Source organism: Erithacus rubecula, assembly GCF_903797595.1.
Source record: "Erithacus rubecula genome assembly, chromosome: 8".
Taxonomy (NCBI): Eukaryota; Metazoa; Chordata; class Aves; order Passeriformes; family Muscicapidae; genus Erithacus; species Erithacus rubecula.
In genome coordinates this window covers 36,153,348-36,179,268 of record NC_136659.1, presented here as the reverse complement: position 1 = coordinate 36,179,268, position 25,921 = coordinate 36,153,348, and the positions used below count along the sequence as shown (strand labels likewise).

Below are 25,921 nucleotides of genomic sequence, written 5' to 3'. Positions count from 1 at the left end.
CTGGGCTGTTTCTATCCTGATTTCCACGTGGGAGGAATTTAAGCAGAATTTTAATGGAATTTAAGCGGAATTTTAATGGAATTTAAGCGGAATTTTAATGGAATTTAAGCGGAATTTTAATGGAATTTAAGCAGGATCATCCCAGTACTTCCCAGGTTTTGGGAAAAACCACCAGGAAAAATGGGAAGCAGCCAGGCTGAGGCGCTTCCAGGGAATCCTGACAGCCCAAAATGCAATTCCAGGAAATTCTACAGCTGAAATTCACAATCCAAAACAGGATTCCAGGAAATTCTACAGCTGAAATTCACAATCCAAAACAGGATTCCAGGAAATTCTACAGCTGAAATTCACAATCCAAAACATGATTCCAGGAAATCCTACGGCTGAAATTCACAGCCCAAAACATGATTCCAGGAAATTCTGCAGCTCAAATTCACAGACCAAAACATGATTCCAGGAAATCCTATGGGTGAAATTCACAGCCCAAAACGCTTTTCCAGGGAAACCCACAGCTGAAATCCACAACCCAAAATGTTATTCCAGGGAATCCTGGCAGCGCTATTCCAGGAAAAATTATGGATGAAATGGAAAAAAAGCAGCTCCATCCTACCATAAACAGCCTCTGCACGTGGTTTTCCGGGGATATTCGGGATATTTCTCCAGGGATATTTCCCCAGGGATATTTCTCCAGGGATATTCGGGATATTTCGGATATTTGGGATATCCTCGGAGCTCCCGAGCGGATCCCGGGGCCGGGACTCGCTCAGCGCTGCTCACACATCGGCGGCCCAGCCCGGCTGAGCCCGGATTAAGCAAAACTCCCGGGATTAGCGAGAGCGGGGGGAGCGGGGGGGGGATCCTCGGGATAACGGAGCCGGGATAACGGGGGGATCCTCGGGATAACGGGGGGATCCTCGGGATAACGGAGCCGGGATAACGGGGGGATCCTCGGGATAACGGAGCCGGGATAACGGGGGGATCCTCGGGATAACGGAGCCGGGATAACGGGGGGATCCTCGGGATAACGGGGGGATCCTCGGGATAACGGGGCCGGGATAACGGGGGGATCCTCGGGATAACGGGGGGATCCTCGGGATAACGGAGCCGGGATAACGGGGGATCCTCGGGATAACGGGGGGATCCTCGGGATAACGGAGCCGGGATAACGGAGCCGGGATAACGGGGGGATCCTTGGGATAACGGGGGGATCCTCGGGATAACGGAGCCGGGATAACGGGGGGATCCCTCGGGATAACGGAGCCGGGAGATCCTCGGGATAAAAGGAGGAGATCCTCGGGATAACGGGAAGGGATCCCTCGGGATAACGGAGCCGGGAAAGGGGGGAACAGGGCACGGCCCCCCCGGCCTCACCTGCGGAGAAACCCCGAGCTCAGAACCGGCACGGGGGGTTCTGCAGGATCGGGGGGTTCTGCAGGATCGGGGGGTTCAGCCCCGTCAGTCCTGGGGTTCAGCAGGGTCCAGGGGGGCTCAGCATCACCCGGGGATTCAGCACCTCCAATCCGGGGGTTCAGCCCCGTCAGTCCTGGGGGGTTCAGCACCTCCAATCCGGGGGTTCAGCAGGTCCTGGAGAGTCCAGCCCGTCAGTCCGGGGGTTCAGCAGGGTCCAGGGGGGTTCAGCAGGGTCCAGGGGGGTTCAGCAGGGTCCAGGGGGGTCCAGCCCGTCAGTCCGGGAGTTCAGCAGGGTCCAGGGGGGCTCAGCAGGGTCCAGGGGGGTCTCAGCATCACCCGGGGATTCAGCACAGCCAGTCCGGGGGGCTCAGCCCCGTCAATCCAAGGTCTCTCAGCAGCATCCAGGGGGGTCCCAGCAGAGTCCAGGGGGGTCCCTGCAGGGTCCAGGGGGGTCTCAGCAGGGTCCAGGGGGGTCTCAGCAGGGTCCGGGGGGGTCCCTGCAGGGTCCAGGGGGTCTCAGCGCGGAGCCGCCGCCCTCCTCCTCCTCCTCCTCATGTCCGGGGCTGAGCGCGGGGAGCGGCCCCGCCTGGGCCGCAATGGCCGCGGCTCCCGCGATGCGGCGGCTCGGCCCGGGGGCAGCGGGGAGGAGGGAGCGATGAGGATGGAGAGAGGGAGAGAGGGAGGGATGGAGGGAGGGAGGGAGAGAGGGAGGGATGGAGGAAGGGCCAGACAGGTGCCGGGGGCGGGCCCGGCCTCGGGAATCGCGAAGGGAGGGAAGGGGAGGAGGCGGCGCTGAAGGGAGAGGCGGGGATGGGGATGGAGCCGGGATGGGGATGGAGCCGGGATGGGGATGGGGATGGAGCCGGGATGGGGATGGAGCCGGGATGGGGATGGGGATGGAGCCGGGATGGGGATGGAGCCGGGATGGAGATGGAGCCGGGATGGAGATGGAGCCGGGATGGAGATGGAGCCGGGATGGAGATGGAGCCGGGATGGAGATGGAGCCGGGATGGGGATGGAGCCGGGATGGAGATGGAGCCGGGATGGGGATGGAGCCGGGATGGGGATGGGGATGGAGCCGGGATGGGGGTGGAGCCGGGATGGGGATGGAGCCGGGATGGGGATGGGGATGGAGCCGGGATGGGGATGGAGCCGGGATGGGGATGGGGATGGAGCCGGGATGGGGATGGAGCCGGGATGGGGATGGAGCCGGGATGGGGATGGGGATGGAGCCGGGATGGAGATGGAGCCGGGATGGGGATGGAGCCGGGATGGGGATGGAGCCGGGATGGGGATGGAGCCGGGATGGGGATGGGGATGGAGCCGGGATGGGGATGGAGCCGGGATGGGGATGGAGCCGGGATGGGGATGGAGCCGGGATGGGGATGGGGATGGAGCCGGGATGGGGATGGAGCCGGGATGGAGATGGAGCCGGGATGGAGATGGAGCCGGGATGGGGATGGAGCCGGGATGGGATGGAGGACGGGATGGGGATGGAGCCGGGATGGGGATGGGGATGGAGCCGGGATGGAGATGGAGCCGGGATGGGGATGGAGCCGGGATGGGGATGGAGCTGGGATGGGGATGGGGATGGAGCCGGGATGGGGATGGAGCCGGGATGGGGATGGGGATGGAGCCGGGATGGGGATGGGGATGGAGCCGGGATGGGGATGGGGATGGAGCCGGGATGGGGATGGAGCCGGGATGGGGATGGGGATGGAGCCGGGATGGGGATGGAGACGGGATGGGGATGGAGACGGGATGGGGATGGAGACGGGATGGGGATGGAGACGGGATGGGGATGGGGATGGAGCCGGGATGGGGATGGAGCTGGAATGGGGATGGGGATGGAGCCGGGATGGGGATGGGGATGGAGCCGGGATGGGGATGGAGCCAGGATGGGGCATGGAGCCGGGATGGGGCATGGAGCATCTTTCTCTTCCTAACTCATCCTGAAAAATTCCTCAGTTTTTCCCATCCCTTAGGGGTGCTGGGAGCAGCTGCTCCATGGAGGGAAGGGTTTAAGGATTCCTGGGGAAAGCTGGGATTCCAGAATTCCCAGATTCCTAATTCTGGCATTCCCTGCATCCTCCATTCCCTGATTCCAGAACTCCCTGATTCCTGATTCCAGCATTCCCTACATTCCTGATTCCAGTATTCCCAGCATTCCCTGAATCCTGCATTCCAGAATTCCTTGCATTCCCTGCATCCCTGATTCCAACATTTTCTCCATCCAGCATTCCCTGCATTCCAGCATTCCTTGATTGATTCAAGCATTCCCTGAATCCTGCATTCCAGCATTCCCTGATTCCACCATTCCCTGCATCCTGCATTCCAGCATTCCCTGATTCCACCATTCCCTGCATCCAACATTCCAGCATTCCTTGCATTCCTGCATCCCTGATTCCAGCATTCCTGAATCCAGAATTCCAACATTCACTGAATCCAGAATTCCCTGAATCCAGCATGCAGCATTCCTTGCATTCCCTGCATCCCTGATTCCAACATTCTCTGCATCCAGCATTTCCTGCATCTCTCATTCCAGCATTCCCTGTATTCCAGCATTCTCTGCATCCAATATTCCCAACACCCAACATTCCCTGCATCCTTAATTCCACCATTCCCTACATTCCAACATTCCCTGCATTCCAACATTCCATCATTCCCTGATTCCACCATTCCCTGCATCCAACATTCCACCATTCCCTGCATCCCTGATTCCAACATTTTCTCCATCCAGCATTCCCTGCATTCCAACATTCCTTGATTGATTCAAGCATTCCCTGCATCCTGCATTCCCTGCATTCCTGATTCCTTCATTCCCTGCATTCCTGATTCCTGCATTCCAGCATTCCCTGCATCCTGCATTTCCTGCATTCCCTGATTCCTGCATTCCCTGCATCCCTGAGGACGAGCCAGGGATTTCTCTGCATTGCAGCTCCAGCCCTGCCCTTCCTGGGAATGCAGGGATGGAGAATTCCCAGGAAATCAGAGCATCCCTTCCCTGCCCAGACCAATCCTCATGGGAAGGGCTCTGCTCCAGCCCCAATCCTGGGAAATCCCAACACTGGGAAATCCCAATCCATGGGAAATCCCAACACTGGGAAATCCCAACACTGGGAAATCCCAACACTGGGAAATCCCAATCCATGGGAAATCCCAATCCCGGGAAATCCCAACCCCGGGAAATCCCAACCCCTGGGAAATCCCAATCCCCGGGAAATCCCAATCCCGGGAAATCCCAATCCTGGGAAATCCTAATCCTGGGAAATCCCAATCCCCGGGAAATCCCAACCCCCGGATAATCCCAATCCCCGGGAAATCCCAACCCCAGATAATCCCAATCCCGGGAAATCCCAACCCCGGTAATCCAAATCCCGGGAAATCCCAACCCCCGGATAATCCCAATCCCCGGGAAATCCCAATCCCAGGTAATCCCAATCCTGGGAAATCCCAATCCATGGAATCCAGCACCATCCAAACCATCCTCAAAAACCAGGAAAAGCAGCAAAATTCCAGGATGGAATCAGGAATTTAATCCCAATCCCTTTGGAAGAGCAGCAGGAAAATTCTTCAGTTTTACTCATGGGAAAATCCTGGAATGGGCTGAGCTTTGGGGATCCTTCCAAAACATTCCAGGATTTTGGGATGCAAGAAGCAGGACACAACTTCTGTGTATGGGAACAAGGGGATTTTAAATTCCTGGTTTTTCCAGGAAGGAAAAGTTTTACATGGGAAAAGAAATTCCCATCTAAAAAAGCTTTGGATGAGTGGAGATGGGGAATGGATTTTGTGCAGAAACCAAAAATCCAAGTTTTGCTGGAATTAAAAATTTCCAGGGAACAGCAAAAAAAAATTAAAGATTCCCCAAAAATTTCCCTTTTTAATTGTGTGCGAGAAAATTCCATGGAGCCTTTGGAAAGAACAACAAGCTCTGAAATTAGCTGGGAAATGCTAATTAAAAATGTTAAATTTTGAGCCTGGCAGTCCCAGAGCTTTTCCTCTAATTCCAGGTTCCCATGAAACACAATTCCAGGATTTGGGATTCATTCATTTTTCAGATCTGAGTGAATCCATGGCCAATCCACAACAAAGGAGAAAATCCAAGCCCTGGAAAGGTTCCTCCCCTTTCCCTCCTATTCCTTTGGAATTTTTTTTTTTTCTCCTGTCTCCAAAATAGAACCTCCCATTCCAGCTGGAGATTTGGAAAAAAAAATTAAAAATTAAAGTACAGATAATTTAAGAAAATAAATTAAAGCTTAAAAAAAAAAAAAATGGGAAAATAAAATAAATAGGGGGAAAATAAATGTGGGAAAATATTCCTTGCACATTTTAACTTTCATTTAAATGCTCAAAATGTTTGGAAAACAGATGGAGAAGAGCCAGGTTTGCACCCCAGGAGGTTCCTGCATTCCCTGATTTCCCTGTGGAGTCACCATTATCCCAACTTTTCCCAAGTTTCCAAGAAATGGAAGAATAAAGGGAATAAATGCAGGAGATTGGGGAAATTCCCCAGTGTTCCAGAGGATTCCTGGAATTCCCTGCTCCAAGAGCTGAAAATCCAACTGTTCCCAAAAAAAAACCAAAATACCACCAGGAGGATTTGCTGGATTGGGGAAGCACCAAGAGCTGGAAAATCCCAGTTTCCTCCTGGAAAAGAGGCTGGGTCAGGCCCTGGGAATTCCTGAGATCCCACAGAGCCTCCCCCACCCCATTCCATCATTAATTAATTAATAAATCCATCAATCCCACCTTTCCTTTCCTGCTGCATTCCCAGGAGGGGGAATTGAGCTCCAGGATCTCATGGAGGCAGCAAAGCTCAGCCTAACTCAGAGCTCTGCTTGATCTAAGCCAGGCTCAACCTCCCCCCAGCCTCATTTTCCCTTTTCCTGAGGCTCCTCCCAAGCCAGGACACCTGGATCTGATACCCAGGGCTGATCCCTGCTCCTGCATTTGGGATTTCATTCCCAAATCCCAAAGAAAGGGACAGCTCCAGCCTCTTAAAGGCTCAAATAAAGCAAATCCCTCATTCCTTACCCATGGCAGAGGTGGAGGAGCAACATTCCCAAGGAAATCTGTTCCATTCCCAAGGAAAACTGTTCCATTCCCAAGGAAATCTGTTCCATTCCAAGGAAATCTGTCAATTCCCCAGGAAATCTGTTCCATTCTCTTGGGAAACTGTTCCATTCCCTAGGAAAATGAAGAAGTGGGACTGGCAGATTCGTTTTAATTGTTATTTAATTGGAATTTAATTGGAATTTTAATTGTTCTTTGTATAAATTCTGTCACTGCTGGTCTGGGAATGTGACCAGAGTTTCCCACATTATCCCATGATCCCAAAGTTTTGGGAGGCTTAAAAAAATCTGTCTTGGCTGGGTGTTTGATAATAATGGGAATTTGTTGGTATCAAACTGATAACAGTGACTTCAAACCAGGGTTGCATTCCCAAGGATCTCTCCTGGAATTTCAAAGGAATTGTCTGGGAATTCCATCCCAACCCCTCCCCACCTTCCCAGCCAGGAATTCCTTCCCAATGTCCCAGTATTCCAATTCCCAATATCCTAATATCCCAATTCCCAATGTCCCAATTCCCAATGTTCCAATATGATAATATCTCAATATCCCAATTCCCAATATCCCAAATTCCCAATATCCCAATGTCCCAATATTCCAATATCCCAATATTCCAATTCTTAATATTCCAATATCCCAATTACCAATGTCCCAATAGCTCAATATCCCAATTCCCAAAATTCCAATACTCCAATTCCCAATATCCCAATTCCCAATATCCCAATATTCATCCCATTCCTCTGGCAGTGGAGCCATTCCCTGTGTCCTGTCCCTCCATCCCTTGTCCCAAATCCCCCTCCAGCTCTCCTGGAATGTTTTGTAAGCTCTCCCTAGATCCTTCTTTTCTCCAGGGGAACATTCCCAACTCACTCAGCCCACAGATCCACGAGATTGTTTCCATTTAATTCCTGCTTATCCCACTGTTTTAACCAGAGCAGAACCAAGCAGGGAATTTTTATATCCCAAAACCAGGAGGATCCTGCAGTGGGATGCTGGCCCTGCCCCCAGTGTGGATTCCCAGCTGGATCCCAAAGGGATGAAAGGGATCCTGGCACAATCCTTTCCCAAATTCAGATTTCCCAGATTTTGTGTTCATTGCCCTGCTCAGAACAGAACAACTTCTGATCCCAACCAAAGTGAAAATGCAGGGAAAAGAAAACATAGGGAAAAATCAAAGCTGCCAAGGTTCTAAAATTTCCTTGGGGAGATTCCCAAATTTTTATCAGGCTCTGGGATTCCCGGGATTATTCCCACAGTGGGGTGAGGTGGCTGCCCATGGAAAAGGTGGGATGGGATGGGATGGGATGGGATGGGATGGGATGGGATGGGATGGGATGGGATGGGATGGGATGGCATTTAAAGTCCCTCCCAACCCCAAACCGTTCCATGGTCTGAGATCCCAGCCGTGGAATTCCCGGGATTCTGAAGCTCAGGGAAGGGAGGGAAGCTCTGCAGTGACAGTGAGTCCCGGTGCTGCCGGGATTTTGGGAATGGGATTTGTGCCCTTGGAAAAGGGAAGGGGGTGAAGGGGCTGCCCGGAGCGCGTGGCTGTGCCCATCCCATCGATCCCAGGCTCGTTCCCTATCCCGGTGCCGCTATCCCGATATCCCGAGTGTCACTAGGTGTCACTGCTCTCCCGGCAATCCCGCTCCGCAGCCCGGGATACGGGCGAGTGGGACACCGGGAGCCAGGAACGGGACCGGGATGTGTGCGATGGGATGAGATAATGGGATCGGGATGAGATAATGGGATGGGGATGTGTGGGATGGGGATGGGATAATGGGATCGGGATGTGTGGGATGGGGATGAGGGAATGGGACTGGGATGGGGGGAATGGGATCAGGATGTGTGGGACACAGGAGGAGGGAATGGGACCGGGATGGGATAATGGGATGGGGATGTGTGGGATGGGGATGGGGGAATGGGACTGGGATGTTTGGGATGGGGATGAGATAATGGGATGGGGATATGTGGGATGGGGATGGAATAATGGGATGGGGATGTGTGTGATGGAGATGTGGGATTGGGACCGGGATGGGATAATGGGATTGGGGTATGTGGGATGGGGAGGAGGCAATGGGACCCTTCCTGCCTCCAATTATTCCTCTCAGAATTTAGGGATGGCACTTTTCCTGCCATAATTGAAGGATAGGACTTTTCCTGCAATAATTTATGGATGGGATTGTTCCTATCTTAATGTAGGGATGGGATTTTTCCTGTCCTAACTGAGGGATGGGATTGTTCCCATTCTAAAATAGGAATTAGATTTTTCCTACCATAAATTAGGGATGGGATTTCTTCTGTCCTAATTGAGGAATGGGATTGTTTCCATCCTAATTTAGGGATGGGACTTTTCCTGCCTTGAATGAGGAATAGGATTGTCTCTGTCCTAATGGAGGGATGAGATTTTTCCTGCCATAATTTAGGAATGGGATTGTTTCTGTCCTAATTGAGGGGTGGGATTTTTCCTGCCATGATCCAGAGATGGAAGCACTGTGCCAGGGAGTTGCCAAGAGCTGGGAGGTGAAGATCTCAAGGACAGGGCAGTGCTGAGAAGGGAGAGAATCCAAAGGGAATCGTGTGTGGTTCCAAGAGCTCTTCCAGCTCCTCCCTGGCTGCAGGAGCTGCCAGCACTGCCTTGGCTCGTCCCAGTCAATCCCATCCTTTCCTTCCAGCGGGAAAACAAAATGTTCCCATGGCATGAGGGAGCCAGGCAGGGCCAGCACGGCTGTGCTGGCAGTTAGGGGACCCCAAAGGGGGGGACTGTCACCCCAAAGGTGACCCAGGGGACAGGACACGGGCACAGGGGACATCCAGGAGCCAGCTCATCATGGAATCATGGAATGGCTTCCTTGGGAAAGCCCCTCAAGGTCAACAAGTCCAAATTCCCCCAGCAATGAGTCCCAAGTGACACCCCATGTGTCACCCCAAGTGCCACCCCAAGAGCCACCCCAGCAGGATGGATCAGGTGGAAGAGGTTTGGAAAACATCCCTTCTGCAGGCCTGGGGCTCTGCACTGCTTCATTCCCATGAGGAGCAGCCCAGGAAAACCCCACAGGCCCCAGAGCCTGGCACGGCCTGTGGGCAGGGAGTGTCCCACCCCCTGATCCTACACAGATCCCACTGATCCCACAGGGATCCCACTGATCCTACATGGATCCCATGGATCACACACTGATCCTACTGTTCACACAAGGATCCCACTGATCCCATATGGATCCCACTGATCACACATGGATCACCCTCCCTCCCTCTCTCAATCCCTCTACCCTTCCTTCTCCCCTCCCTCCACCTATCCATACATCCCTAACCCTTCTCCCCTCCTTTCTTCACCTCAGTGTTTTCACCTCTTCCCTCCCTCCCTCCATCCCTCCCTCCCTCCTCCATGCCCACCTTCCCTCCCTCCATTCCCAGCCCCTCTCCCCTCCCTCCATCCCCACCCTCCCTCCCTCCATTCCCATCCCCTCTCCCCTCCCTCCCTCCCTCCATGCCCACCCTCCCTCCCTCCATGCCCACCTTCCCTCCCTCCATCCCCAGCCCCTCTCCCCTCCCTCCATCCCCACCCTCCCTCCCTCCATGCCCACCTTCCCTCCCTCCATCCCCAGCCCCTTTCCCGTCCCTCCCCCCTCCCCTCTCCCCTCCCCGTTCCCTCCCCGCTGCCCCTCGGGGCGGAGCGGAGCGGGCGGTGCCCGCACGGCGGCTCCGCGGGGTTCGGGGCAGCGCCGAGCGGCCAGGCTGAGCTCAGCTGGGCTCGGCACGGCTCCGCCCGGCCCTGCTGGGCTCGCCTGGGCTCGGCACGGCTCCGCCCGGCCCGGCTCGGGCCGCCTGCATGCGGCGGCGGCGGCGGCGGAGCTGCCGGGAGGGACGAGCGGCTCCTCGGCGGGGCTGCCGGCGGGGCTCCCGGCGGGGATGAACGGCTCGCTGGGGGCTCCGGGAGGGATGAACGGCTCGCTGGGGGCTCCGGGAGGGATGAACGGCTCGCTGGGGGCTCCGGGAGCGATGAACGGGATGGCGGCAGCGCTGAACGGCTCCTCGGCGGCCGCGGGGCTGCTGGCGGGGGCCGCGGGCGCGGCGCTGGAGCTGGAGCGGGCGCTGCGCTGCTGCACCGCCGCCTCCGTGGTGACCGACGGCAGCGGCGCCGAGGGCGACGAGCGCAGCCTGTACATCATGCGGGTGGTGCAGATCGCCGTCATGTGCGTGCTGGCCCTCACCGTGGTGTTCGGCATCTTCTTCCTCGGCTGCAACCTCCTCATCAAGTCCGAGGGCATGATCAACTTTCTGGTCAAGGACCGCCGCCCGTCCAAGGAGGTGGAGGCGGTGGTGGTGGGGCCGTACTGACCGCAGCGCTGAGCCCGGGGCCGGCCGCCCGCAGCCCTGCCGGGCTCGGCTCCGAGCTTTTCCTCCCGAAAAAACAGCAGCAGAATGGACCCGGCGTGCCGGAGGGCGGGAGATGCTCGGGGTGGCCGGAGCCGCCAATCCCGGCCCATCCCGGCCCATCCCGGTCCGGTCCGGCCGCCCGCGGCTGCCGAAGTAAAGCGTGCTCTGATGGCAACAGGTCTGGGCTCCTTATTCCGTCCGACTCCATCCCTTCCCCTTCCCTTCCCCCGGTAGTCCCGGGATGCGGCGGAGGGAGCGGGCAGTGGCCGGGATGAAGCTTTCCCTGTCCCCCCGCAGCCCATCCAGGAGGGATTTCCCGTCCAGCCGCGTTTAAACGTCCCTTTCCCAGTTCTTTCTTTCCCAGCTCTTTCTTTCCCAGCTCTTTCCCAGCCCTCGCGGGACCCGCATCCCTGCGCTCCGGGAGATGCGGGAATTGCGTTCCTGCCCCTGGATCGCGGCTGTGGCCAGGGAAAATCCAGCCCAGCCCGGCTGGAACCCGCTGGAACAGCGCGAATTTCGCCTCTGGGAAATCACAAAATCCAGGTTTTATTCCCCCAGCTAAAAGCCGGACCAACAGGTGACCTGGCGCGGGCACATCCCAGGGAGGGAAAAGCCGCTGCTCCCACGGGATTTGGGGGATATTTTTGAGGGTTTTTTTCCGTCCATCCCCTCCCTGGGGATCTTCCCGAGCTGTTTTTCCCATTCCCGCTGGGATAAATCCGTGCATCCACATCGGAGCGGGAGCTCCCCGAGCATCCCAGCAGCGGGATGGGGACACCGAGGCTCCGACAACCTGCGGGAAAATCGCTCTCCCAACACCCCAATTCCTGCTGGGAAATATTGATTGTCCATGTTTTCAACGCTGGAAGCTTTTTTGGAGCTTCCTGGAGATGGCCGAGCTCCCGAAATTTTATGGACACCCTTAGGGGAGATTATCAGGAGTTTAAATTGGGGATGGAAAAGGTGAAATCCATTTAGAGTCGGGCTGGAAAGGGGGTGGAAAAAGCCGGAGGTGCCAGAGGCGCTGGTGGGAGAGGCTGAGCCAAAGCAGAGCATCCCCATGGAATCAATTCCCTGAGCCCGGCAGGAATCTCGGCAGCGATCCCTCATTTCCAGCCACGTTTCGGGAAAGACAAAGAACAGATCTGCCTGTTCTCCCGGGAACAAACACACCCTGCATCGGGAATGGCAGGGCAGAAATGTTCCCCAGGCATCCCGGCTGGAGAAATTGATCCAAATTTCCCCCTTTTTTACCCTCTAGTGCCAGGGGAACGTTAGGGAAAGAGGAATTTTGGGATAACACGGTAACAGAGAGGTTTCAGTCATTCCAAAGCAATTCCAGCTGTTCAACTGGAATATTTGGTGGTGTTGTGGAGAACACGAGCATTCCCGAATCCTGGAATGCTTGGGCACTTTTTGGGAGTGGATTCATCAGGAATCCTTTATTAATTACGGGCAATGCTTAGAGTGGAACACATTTTAATTAACCTTTGCCAGCAGCCACAGCTTTTCCCAGCCCTGGAATTCCAAGCCAAGGCAAACTCCTGCTTCTGACCTAAAACTGTGCAATTTTCAGCCTCAATCCAAAATCCCTCCTTGCCCGGTGCCTCCACTCTAATCCAGTGTCTGTGGCTCTAATCCCTAAAAATATCCCTCATTTTAGGCAGGGAGATGTCGGGGGAAGGGTTTTTTCCTTGGGTGCTGTGGAGATGTGGGGACACATCCATGGGATTTGGGGCTGCCTCCCTCTGTCCCGTGGGGATTTGGGAATTGGAGAACAAATGGGATATTTATATGGGCAGGGAGAGGGAAGGGGAGGAAGAGCCTTTTAGACTCTGGGATCACCTCAATCCCACATTTTTGGGGTGATGGAGAAGCAGGAACCTCATGAGGAACATATTTTCCAGCTGCTCACATCATTTTTTAGGAAAGCTGCAGGAAGAATCTGTAGGATCAACAAGTTTTGGGGGTTTTAGGGCTGTTTTGGTGTGAGCAACACCCACAAATTCCCTGCAGCCCCAAGCAGATGGAATATTTGGAATTCTCCTTGAGTACAACGATACAAAACTCCAATGTGACTTTCTTGGGGTCAGGAATGGTCTCACCTCAAGCTTCCTGAATTCCTAATTCCCATCCCCACAGCCATGACATCATTTTTAGGGATTACAACCCAGTGCCAGCAGCTCCAGGGCAGAGCTGGAAGCCACACACCCCTCAGTGTGTGAAATCCCAGGGAAAAAAAAAAAAAAAAAAAAAACAGAAAATCCCAAGAAAAACCTTCTCCTGGGAATAAAATAGATTCTTCTGGAGGTCCCACAGTCCCTCTGGAGAGGCTGGGTCGATATCTGAGCCAGGAGAAATTAATAAAAAACACTCCTGGAGCTCCCAGAACCTCTGGATAACTCCAGGAATGCTTTGGGTAATGGCTCTGAGATTTTATTTGTCTGTTTTCTGTTTTAATTGTCCACTTCTCACCTCTTTTTGGGAATCATCCTGAGGGGAAGGAGCATTTTGGCAGCTCAGCCACACCCGGGCTGTGCGGGGTTAATTCCAATCCCACGCCCAGGCCAAATTCCCATTGATTTTTAAGGCAGCTCGGCTCCAATGAGGGAATTCTGCACCCCAAGTTCATTTGGAGCTAAAAATGGAAATTTTTGTAGGGGCAGAGCAGCTCCAGCTCCCTGGTTTGCCTTAATATTTATTGTTCCAATTGAATCCATCCCTGGATCCTGCAGTGCTGGGGCTGGCAACTGTTAATGAGAGGATGTTCCCTAAAAATCCCAATATTCAGATGGGAACTAATTCTTAAAATCCCAATGTTCAGCTGGGAATTCCTCGAAAAATCCTAATATTCAGATAGGAATCTCTCTAAAAATCCCAATATTCAGCTGTGAGCCCCGCCTAAATATCCCAATATTCAGTTGGGAATTCCTCTAAAAATCCCATTATTTAGATAGGAATGTCTCTCAAAATCCCAGTATTCAGTTGGGAGTCCCTCCTTAAAATTCCAATATTCAGCTTTTCACCCTTTAAATATCCCAATATTCAACTGTGAACCCACTTTAAAAACCCCAATATTCAGCTGGGAACCAACTTTAAAAACCCCAATATTCAGCTAGGAACCCTCTATAAAAATCCCAGTATTCAGCTGAGAACCCAGTATAAAAATCCCAATATTCAGATGAAAGTCCCTTCTAAAAATCCCAATATTCAGATGGGATCCCCTCTAAAATCTCAATATTCAGCTGAGAGCCTCTCCCAAACATCCAAATATTCAGATGAAAGCCCCTCTAAATATCCCAATATTCAGCTGGGAACCCTCTATAAAAATCTCAATATTCAGATGGGAACCCCTCAAAAAAAACCCCAATATTCAGCTGAGAACCCTCTATAAAAATACCAATATTCAGCTAAGAGCCTCTCCTAAAAATCCCAATATTCAGATGGGAATCCCTCTAAAAATCCCAATACTCAGCTGAGAGCCTCTCCCAAACATCCAAATATTCAGATGAAAGCCCCTCTAAATATCCCAATATTCAGCTGGGAACCCTCTATAAAAATCCCAATATTCAGCTGGGAACCTTCTATAAAAATCCCAATATTCAGCTGGGGCCCCTCTATAAAAATCGCAATATTAAGCTGGCATCCCCTCTATAAAAATCCCAATATTCAACTGTGAACCCACTTTAAAAATCCCAATATTCAGCTGGGAACCCTCTATAAAAATCCCAATATTCAGCTGTGAACCCACTTTAAAAATCCCAATTTTCAGCTGTGCCCCCTCATTAACAGCAGCCCATTAATGATCATTAACGAGCTGCTGCTCCCAGGCCATTTGTGTCCATGGATGGATCAGATCCCATTGATCCCAGCAGGAACAGCTGCTCCAGGGCACAGCAACTCTTCCCATTCCTCTGCAAAATAATCCAGAATTCAGCTTGGGGTTTGCCCTCCCAAAATCAGATTTTTGGACCTGCAAATTGTAATTCCCAAACTCTGGGGTCAAAGGGTTGGTGCAGGAATTATTTTCAATAATTCAGGGTTGGTTTTTTTTTCATCCCAAAATTCCGTGAGTCCTCCAGTGATCACTGATTCATTTATAGGAATATTGTTGGGTTTTTTTTTATGGACACCTGTATTATTTTACACCCAAAATCGGATATTTTTTATCACTGGGGCCCAGCCACTTCCTCCAAAGATGAAAACCAAAGGAATTCAGAGTTTTCCAGGGCTGGGCAGATCCATCAATTCAGCCACGGGCAGCTTGGGACCTATTCCACAGTTATGGGATGTATTTTTAGCCCGTGGAAAAACAGTGCCAGGAGCAGCTGATATGACAAACACACAAAGCAATCCATCACTGTCCCAGCCCTTATTCCATCACAATCTCTGCAGGGCTTTATTCCCCACTCCTGGCTGCTGTTTGGGAAGGTCTCCAGAGAGCCTGGGGGAGGAACTGGGAGGGAGATGGAAATGGGATGGAGGAGATGGAAAAAAGAGAGTGGAGAGAGGGTGGAGGAGATGGAACAGGGATGGAGGAAATGGAAATGAAGAGAATGGAGAGAGGGTAGAGGAGATGGAAATGAGGGAGATGGAATGGGGTGGAGGAGATGGAAATGAAGAGAATGGAGAGAGGGTGGAGGAGATGGAACAGGGATGGAGGATGGAAATGAAGGAGATGGAACAGGGATGGAGAAGAGGGAAGCAGGTTTAAATAAATGGAGTGGGGATGAAGGAGATGGAGGAGATGGAACAGGGATGGAGGAAATGGAAATGAAGAGAATGGAGAGAGGGTGGAGGAGATGGAACAGGGATGGAGGATGGAAATTAGGGGGATGGAGAAGATGGAAATGAAGGAGATGGAAGGGGGATGGAGGAGATGGAAATGAGGGAGATGGAACAGGAATGGATGATGGAAATGAAGGAGATGGAAATGAGGGAGATGGGGCTGGGAGGGAGGAGATGGGGATGGATGAGATAGAAACAGGAGGGAGGAGATGGAAATGAGATAGGACAGGAATGGAGGAGATGGAACAGGGATGGAGCAAATGGAAATAAAGAGAATGGAGAGAGATGGAGGAGATGGAAATGAAGGAAATGGAACAGGAATGGATGATGGAAATGAAGGAGATGGAGAGGGGATGGAGGAGATGGGGATGCATGAGATGGAAACAGGAGGGAGGAGATGGAAATAAAGGAGATGGAACAGGGATGGAGGAGATGGAAATAAAGAGAATGGAGAGAGGACAGAGGAGATGGAAATGAAGGAGATGGAATGGGGATGGAAGAGATGGGGATGGAGATGGAGGATGGAGATGAGGGAGATGGAAATGGAGGAGATGGAAAGGGGATGGAGGAGATGGAAACAGGAGGGAGAATATGGAAATAAAGGAGATGGGACAGGGATGGAGGAGATGAAGTGGGGATGGAGGAGATGGAGGAGATGGAACAGGGATGGAGGAGATGGAAATAAAGAGAATGGAGAGAGGACAGAGGAGATGGAAATGAAGGAGATGGAATGGGGATGGAAGAGATGGAATCAGGATTAAATAAATGGAGCTGGGATGGAGGAGATGGAAAAGAAAGAGATGGAACAGGGATGGAGGAGAGGGAATCAGGATTAAATAAATGGAGTTGGGATGAAGGAGGTGGAGTGGGAACTTTTCCCTGTCTCCAGCAATATCCAAGGAGCTGAAATGAGAAATGTGAGGATTCACCCACAGAAATTGGGCCTAAGAGGAAATTAGGGATGGTTTTACAGCAGGGAAAAATGTAAAAGTAAAAAAATGTAAAAAGAGTTTGCCTCCTCCTTTTTTGGGATTTTCCTCCTCTTTTTGGAGTTTCCCTTCCCTTTTGAGACTTTCCCACTCATTTTTTGGTGTCCAAGATTCCTTGAATTAGCAGGGTTGGGATCACTGTGTCTATATCTTAAAAAAAAAAAAAAAAAAAAAAAAAAAAAGATTTTTTTTCCCTTCAAATATTGTTCTTGGGATGATGAGGACAATGTATAGGAATTTTTGATTGGAAATGGATCATGGAATTATGGAATTCCAGGCTGGAATTTAAAGCTTTAAAGCTCATCCCATAAAAGAAAATCTGGGGATGTTTGCACCTGAAAATAAAGGGAAATTCATGGGAATTAATAATGAAGAATTAATAATGAAGAATTAATAATGAAGAATTAATAATTGGGAATTAATAATGAAGAATTAATAATGGGAAATTAATAATGGTGAATAAAGGAAAACCAGGAGATTTGCACCATAAAAAAAAAGGAAAATAAAGGAAAACTGGGAAGTTAGCACCTGAAATAAAGGGAAAAATGAAAACAAAGTGGCTTGCACTTGAAATGGAGGAAAATAAATGGGAATGAAGGGAAAGCAGGAAAATAAATGGGAATAAAGGGAAAGCAGGAGGTTTGCAGAGCTGGAGGCTTTACTTCCATCTCATTTGAAACTGGAAAATCACCTCCTCTCATCCACGCTCCAGCAGAGGCTTAGGAACTGTCCAGGATAAAAAGAGAAAATAAAGGATGGAAGATTTTATGACAGGAGAAAAATGAACAATAGCCAAAATCCATCTCTGAGGGAGAGAAGGGCCAATCCATGCTTTTTGCTGGGTGTAATGTGATTTCTCTGGCATTTTCTGCCTGATAAGCAGGGATGAAGTGTTTGTGTCAGAAAAATTCCGTGTGCTCAGGAAAAAACTCATTGAAAGGGAAGGGAAAGGGAGGAGGATGGAGATGGGATCGTGGCCTCCAGCACTGAAAACTTCCCCAGGATTATCCAGAATTATCCTTTCCCATAAAAAACCCACTGAAAAAAAAAACATTAAAAATCCTGGATCCAGATCCAGAGCTCGTGGACAGACATGGGAATAGTAAAGGAATTGTTTGGAAAATTCTCCAAACCCAAATTCCCTGACTGCCCCAGCTCCAGCCCAGCCTCCTCTGGGAAGGGATTGGTTCCCAAAAAAACAGGGATCCCAAAAAACCAGGAGTGCAGCTTCCTCTTGGATTAGGACTTTGCTCTGGAATCTGCTGGGAAAAACACCTGAAATTCCCAGGAAACCAGTCCCAAATCCAGTTTTTTGGGAAGCAGAAGGACACCTGCAGACAGAGTTAATTCTAAACTCAGGTTTAACTTTAGGAGCCTCTAAACTGGTTGTGAATTCCCACCCAGGCTGGAATTCCCCACACTGGTTCTGAATTCCCATCACAGTTCTGAATTCCCATCCATGCTGGAATTCCTTTCACTGGTCCTGAATTCCCATCCAAACTGGAATTCCCATCACAATTCTGAATTCCCATCACAATTCTGAATTCCCATCACCATTTCTGAATTCCCATCCAAGCTGGAATTCCCCACACCAGTTCCAGATTCCCATCACCAGTTCTGCATTCCCATCCAAACTGGAATTCCCACACCAGTTCCAAATTCCCCACACCAGTTCCAAATTCCCCACACCAGTTCCAGATTCCCCACACCAGTTCCAAATTCCCCACACCAGTTCCAAATTCCCATCACAGTTCTGCATTCCCATCCAAGCTGGAATTCCCTGCTCTCCTTCAAGCCTCAGCTGGAATTCCACTCCCAGGGATTTCCTGACTCCTTTTCCTGATCCCTCCTTTCCCTGCAGCACTCAGGGAATGCCAAAGCACCAAATCTCCTGATCCCATCCCATGGAATTCCCAATCCCTGTCCCCAGTCTGGAGATCAGGATCTCCCCTCCAGCTCTGGAATGTTTGCCCAAACAGGGACAAGGACCAAAAAGGAGCAGGAAAATCCTTCCCTGAGGCTGCATTCCCTGGATCCAGCTCCCCCAATCCATCCCATCCCTGGGGGGATTTCAAATCCAGGGGGATTTGGGGCAGGGATTGGGGCGTGGCCTTGGAAGTTCTGGGAATTTTGGGGTTTTATCCCAACCCAAACCATCCTGTGATTCTCCAATTCCAACCCTCGTCTCCTGCCTTTGAAAAGTGCTTGTGTCAGCAAAATTTGGGGCCTGAAAGTTTTTTCCTCATGAAATATATTTGGGGAAATTCAAGATTTTCAAATGACAGGGATCCACTAAAGGCCAAAGTTTACTGGGACAACTGGAAATTTGCTCTGTGCAGTTTTGCACCACACTCCAACATTTTCCCTGGCTCACAAATCTGCTTTTCCACAAAAATCTGATTTTTCCACGGATTCCAATTATTTCCCACAATCTCCTTGACCTGGGAAAAATCTTTCCATCAATCTTTCCAATCTCATCAAACCTGGAGATCCTTTGGAGCCACCAACTCTGAAACAAAGACTCCAAGAAAACATTTAAACACAGGATTCTTGCAGGAAAAATCTGAAAAAAACATTTGGGATGCTGAGAATTCCTGAATTCCTGCTTTTCCATCCATAATTTTAAATTTGGCTGAGTTTTGGGGAAAAGCAGCAGCTCCAAGGAGCTCCAGAGGGATGGGAGGAGAAACTCTGGGATGAAGGGATATAAAATTATGAGGAATTTGAGCAATCCAGGAAGGCTGGAGGAATTTTTCCTTCTTTAATCAATTCTCCAACAACTGGAAAAGTGAAATTCCAGCCCTGGATACCACCAGAGTGGTTTCCTTGGCAATTGTAACCATGGGGAGGACTTGGATTCCCTTCTCTGAGCCTGAGTGAGCAGCTTTTGATTAAAACTAACAAAAAATGACAGAAAAAAACATCAAAATTTTAAAAAAGAAAAAAAAAATCCATTTTTTTTTCCACTCAGGTGTCATTTTCATATTTGGGGATTCAGCTCCTGCTGGATTTTGAACACAGATTTTAATGGCTCCAAAAACTTCAAACTAGATTTGAAATCCTGGAGTAAAACAAGTTTTTACCCCAAATAAAAATCCCACTCAATAACAGGGAGGGTGATTTGAACCACAGAGCTTCCCTTTCCCCAAAAATAAACCAGGAAAAATTCCCTGCAAATTAAACATTCTGAAAGGATGGTTTCATGAAAAACAAGGATTTCTCTTCAACACAAAGATTTTTCTCCTGCACAAAAATTTCTCTTCCAAACCAAGATTTCTCTTCCCATCTGAGGGAGGTTGGACTCTGCCAAAAATTCCTGGAATGAAACAGGGATTTGGGGAACCCCTGAATCTCTGGGTGCAGATTTCTATCTCTACACTCCTATAAATCCCTTTTTGGAATTATTTTGTCCAGTTAGGAAGGCTCAGATAGGAAAGGGATGCTCATTTTTGCAGGGAGTTGTAAACACAGAGTTGTAAATATTCCATGGGAACGTCCCAGCTCCTCTTGGATTTAATGTCTGCAGAAAAAATGGGACAAATTTTCCTCCCAGTGCCAAATTTTCCAGCTGGGATCTCGTTTGAGCAGCTCCACTCCGGGTTTTATTGAGCCATCCCTTTGTATCCTGATGGAAATGAACAGGAGAGAGGGAAAAATGATGTTTCAAAGGAAAATCCTCCAGGAAAATGAACAGAACACAGGGAAGGACAAGAAGATAAACCCAGCAAAATGTCAAATATTCCAATATTGGCTCCGTTTCCCAAGAGACCCAATCCTGCTGTTAATTTTTAATTTCTTTAATCTAATTCCTTTAATTTTCTTGATTTATTTTCTTCCTATTTATCTGGGAAGAAACACCTCTGGAATGAACTTCTCCTGGAGTGAGAAAATATGGAAAATATCAGGAGTTGGGGAAGGAAGTAACAGATGTCACTCAGGCTCCCCTGCTCCCATCCCTAATTAAGTTCAGAACCAATCAGCTCTCATTAACATATGGAGCTTTTCCCAACCATATTTCCTTTGCTTTAAAAATATCCCAGTCCTGCCACACAGGGAAAAACAGCTCAGGGAATATTTACCTCTTAGCAATTGATTTGCATATTGAAATTTAATTTTTTTTAATGGATTTGGAACAATTCTGATCCAAAAGGAAAAGGGAAGAGCATGGGAGTGGCTGTGCAGAATTCCAAGGGAAGGAAAGATTCTGGGAGCTGTTCCTGGGGTGGGAATCCCGTTTTTTGGGGGGAAATTTTCCTGCATAACCTTAAATCAGTCCTGACAAAACAGGGGCTTGCCTGGATTTTTGTACCCTAGGAAAATGAGGTGGGAAAATCTCATTTTAATTCATGTGCTCAGAATTTTGGGAATGATCAAAACTATCCAGGGAGCTCCTTGTAGGGCCTGAAGGGACACAGGGAATGGCTCCACTGCCAGAGGGCAGGGATGGATATTGGGATACTGGGATATTGGGATATTGGGATATTGGGATACTGGGATATTGGGATATTGGGATATTGGGATATTGGGATACTGGGATATTGGGATATTGGGATATTGGGAATTGGGATATTGGGATATTGGGATATTGGGATATTGGGATACTGGGATATTGGGATATTGGGATATTGGGATATTGGGATATTGGGATACTGGGATATTGGGATATTGGGATATTGGGATACTGGGAATTGGGATATTGGGAATTGGGAATTCCTGGCTGGGGTGGAATTCTCAGAGCAGCTGTGGTTGCCTCTGGATTCCTAGAATGTCCCAGTTAGGCTGGAGCAGCCTGGGATTGTGGAATGGGATAATCACTAATGTCCCTTCCCACCTAAATAATTCTGGAATTCTGTGATTCCCCCAAAATTCTGCTGAGTTCCACCTGAACACACTTTAATTTCCTACCCCCACCCTGTGCTGCTGCAATTCCCACATTCTCAGGATCAGGAGAGGGAGTGATCCCAGGGAGGGGATCCAGGGGATGGATCCCAGGAGGGCACAGTGGATCTCAGGGGATGGATCTGGGGATGATGGATCCCAGGGGGTGGATCCCACATCCCAGGGGGTAGATCCCTGATCCCGGGGGTGGATCCCACATCCCAGGGGGTAGATCCCTGATCCCGGGGGTGGATCCCACATCCCAGGGGGCAGATCCCTGATCCCGGGGGTGGATCCCTGATCCCGGGGGTGGATCCCTGATCCCAGGGCACAGCTCCCAGGGATGGATCACAGTGGGTGAATCCCTGATCTCAGGGGGTGGATCCCACATCCCAGGGGGTGGATCCCTGATCCCAGGGCACAGCTCCCAGGGATGGATCACAGTGGGTTGATCCCTGATCCCAGGGGGTTGATCCCATATCCCAAGGGTGGATCCCAGATCCCAGGGGGTGGATCCTGGATCCCAGGATGGAGCCCAGATCCCAGGGGTGGATCCCATATCACAAGGATGGATCCCCTATCCCAGGGGTGGATCCCAGATCCTGGGGTGGGTCCCAGATCCCAGGGGTGGATCCCAGATCCCAGGGGGTGGTTCCCATATCCCAGGGCACAGATTCCTGATCCCAGGGGTGGATCCCTGATCCCAGGGGTGGATCCCTGATCCCAGGGGTGGATCCCTGATCTCAGGGGGTGGATCCCTGATCTCAGGGGGTGGATCCCTGATCTCGGGGGGTGGATCCCTGATCCCAGGGGGTGGTTCCCATATCCCAGGGCACAGATTCCTGATCCCAGGGGTGGATCCCTGATCCCAGGGGTGGATCCCTGATCCCAGGGCACAGATCCCTGATCCCAGGGTGGATCCCAGATCCCAGAGCACAATCCCAGATCCCAGGGGTGGATCCCCGATCCCAGGGCACAATCCCAGATCCCAGGGCACAGATCCCTGATCCCAGGGGCAGATCCCCGATCCCAGGGCACAATCCCAGATCCCAGGGCACAGATCCCTGATCCCAGGCACAGTCCCAGGGCAGGGATGGCGGGGAGCAGCCAGGCGTGGCTGATGCCGTGTGACAAAGCGCTGGCGGTGTCCCCAGGCAGCGCCGCCTCCCGGGACAATCGATGGGCGGGCGGGGACCTGCCCTTGTGCAGCTGCACCAACCCCCCACCCTCATTTCAGCCCAAATAAACCCAAAACCTGCTCCCGTGGGATGCTTGGTGGAATTGTGGAGTGTCCCAGCAGGGAGCTGTGCCCGGGGGTTTCAGCTGATTTTCCTCCCCTTGGAGCTCCACACCAAAAATCCATCGCTTCCAATATCGCCCCAGGGCAGCTTGTTTGTTTGTTTGTTTGTTTTTATTTTTGTTTTTTTTTTCCAGGCCACTCTCCCGTCACATCCTTGCCTCTCTTGCTCACTGGCTGATTTTATTTAAAAAAAAAAAAAAAAAAAAAAAAAAAAAAAATTTAATTACCCAACGCTGCCCCTCCACCCACCTCACTTTGTCCCAAAAAACCCCAAAAATGGAATGCAAGGAAATTCTGCTCCTGAGCTCCCATCAAGGCTGGGAATTTGGAAATTTCCTCAGCTGCCTCCAGAATTTGGGTTTGGGAAAGAAATTCCTTTTGGGAATATGGATAATCCCTTAAATCTATTTTATTTTTAAGCAGTCAGGGTTACTTAAAATTGTCTTTATTCTTCTCCTGTGAAGTCTCATCCCACCCAACACCTCCTGTTCCTCTCAGAGATGGGAATTAGCATGAGGAAAACACAATTTCTCCCCTTAGATCCCAAATCCAGGAATTTGGAAGACCACCCCCAATTCTCTCACATCCAATTCTCCATCTTTCTCCTTCCTTAATTAAAAACTCTGGAGTTTATTTAGAATTTCAGAGCCACTCCAGCATCCTGGGAAACCCCAAAGGCGACCAAATTCCATGGAAATCACCCTGATTTGGGTGGGAAATGTTCCAACTCTTGGCCATTATCACCTTCCAGTGGATTTGGGTATTCCCTGGACCCCCAAACTGGGAATTTGTGGGAAAACAAAACATTCCTGGCCTGGAATCCATCAAATTCCAAAGCATTTAAGGATCAGAGAGCACCCCTGGCTCTCTTCCTCCTGAGTTACTCCTTTGGTAGCATTTGAGATGTGGAGATTGATGGGAAGAAGCTCCAACCTGGCAGGGAAAAGCAGAACAGCCTGGTTTGGGGTTTTTTCCCATTTTTTTCATCATCCCACCCTTTTTTTTGCCTGGTGGGATTCATCCCTCTGCTGTTCCCAAGCTGAATTTTCCAGGATGGATTCATGCCTTGACAGGTTTGGAATTTTAAAAGTCCAACTCTGCAACAAAGAGCAGCAAATAAAACCACTAACAAGAACAGCTTGTTAAAAAAAAAAAAAAATAAAAATCTCATAAAACCATATGGAAAAACCATAAAAGATAATTTTATAAAAGACTCAGAATTCAGGAATTTCCCCATTGCAGGGAAAACAAAACAATTCCCTGAAAGGTTTTTGTTGGTACTGCTGGAGTTTTGTTTTAAAAGGAATAAAAATAATGTCACCAAGGTGGGTCAAGGTCTTTGCTTGCTCCTGATCTGAGGAAAAAACGAGGGGGGAAAATCTCAGTTTAATCCCAGCAGATGTAAAATCCACATTTTTCCCATTAAAACCTGGGAATTGCAGCTGCCTTGGACACCCCTCTGTGTGTCAGGGTCTCGTGGTCAGCAAAAATCCCCACCAGGAATCCTGGAATGAGCTGGATTCCCATTCCTTTAATTCCCCATTTGTATGAAATTATTTTTATTTCTCCTACATTTAAGCCAACCCATAAATAAATTGAATTTTTATTATTTTTTTTACATTTACACAGTACAACACTAAAGCCGTTGCTGAAGGAATTCCAGGGGTGGTTGCCTCCAGCTCCAACATTCCCAGAAATAAAAAATAAACCAGGATTTAACCTTGGCTCTGCTTGTTTCTATTTAGAATTTGGGAGAGGTTTATCATGTAAACCCAGGAAGTTCCCCAGTTGCTGGACATGGGGAAAATTCATTATTTGCCCTCTCAATATTCCCACTGTTCACTGATTTTTCACTCTCCATCTATTCCCCTTTTCCCCATCACTATTTCCTCATTTTACTGGAATTTCTCCTCAAGAAAAATTCCTATTTAAAGCACAACACAGCTCCATGAATATTTCTTTAATGGAAATAATTGAGGCCTGAGCAGGAGTTTAGCAGCTGGAGAAAACAAATGGGGTTATTTTAAGCTCAGCTTTTGTGCTGCAGCTCAAGCCTAATTTCATTTTATAATAAAGCCAAATTCTTATCATAATTGGAGAAATATTTGGATGACTTTCCCAATTTTTAATCTAATTCCTGCCAATTTCTTTTGAAGGCTTAATTTCAATTGTCATAACAAGCAGCAATATCCGAGCTGGAACTGCACATCCAAACTGTGGGAGGATCCCACAGCAAAAACTGCTGGGAACAGCCAGAAATCTCTGATTTTATCTCACTGCCTCAGATCCCACTTGTCCAACAGCCCAAAAAAAATCCAGCAAACATCTCTATAAAACTTAAATAATAAAAATAACAAGGTATTAGGGGGATAATTAGTATTGCAATTAATTAGGAACAAAATAAATGCAAATTATTCACTCGGTTTAGGAGCACCAAAAATCCCCGCACAGATGAATTTTGGAATTTTTTTTTTTTAATTTGTTCTGGATGCATTTTGTTGGAAAAATAAACGTGGGAGTTTAGACTTAAACTGTTGGGACTCAGTGTCCTCATTAAGCACTAATTGCTCCTGTTTATCTGGCCAACATTTTTCTGTAGGAGAAGCTTTCCAAAATCCTTCTTTTCTCCTTTAAATCATCCCAATATCTGTTGGAATAAAGGGAGCTGCTTCAATTCTATCTTGGATTAATTTCAATTTAATCCCATGACTGAAGTGAAATTCTCAGCAATGGAAAACATAATTCCAGGAGGAAACTGGATGCATTTCTCCAGGAGGAAGTGGATGTTTCCCTAAAAACAATCCCAGTTGTTTAAAATCTTCATTAAAGCACCTGATGTGGGACAAAAGGTTTTTGGGAAAAGAGGATTTTGGCACAAAGGGTGACCTCCAGATTTTTTGGGAGCAGCCACCTGTGGGTTTTAACAGAGCTCCAAAAAGCAGGAAAATGGGATTGAGCAGATTTGGGAATGGCAGCCAGAGCTGTACCCAAGGGAACTGTGAGCACAGAGTTGCAAATATTCCATGGGAACATCCCAGCTCCTCTTGGATTTAATGTTTGCAGCCAAAATGGGACAAATTTTCCTCCCAGTGCCAAATTTTCCAGC

At 49.7% G+C, this 25,921-nt stretch overlaps 2 protein-coding genes across 2 annotated transcripts in view; one reads left to right on the top strand and one right to left on the bottom strand.

Moving 5' to 3' along the window:
- GALNT13 (polypeptide N-acetylgalactosaminyltransferase 13) overlaps positions 1-6,254 on the bottom strand; it is a gene marked incomplete at its 3' end in the record, with an annotated part of 49,156 nt that extends 42,902 nt beyond the window's left edge. Inside the window, exon 1 of the mRNA XM_079311050.1 lies at positions 6,163-6,254. The remainder of the gene's footprint in view (positions 1-6,162) is intronic.
- A 4,002-nt stretch (positions 6,255-10,256) lies between these two features.
- Positions 10,257-11,035, top strand: RPRM (reprimo, TP53 dependent G2 arrest mediator homolog). The gene has a single exon (XM_079311392.1). It carries the CDS (start codon positions 10,393-10,395, stop codon positions 10,819-10,821), a length of 429 nt encoding a protein of 142 aa, XP_079167518.1. The 5' UTR covers positions 10,257-10,392; the 3' UTR covers positions 10,822-11,035.
- The last annotated feature ends 14,886 nt before the right edge of the window (positions 11,036-25,921 follow it).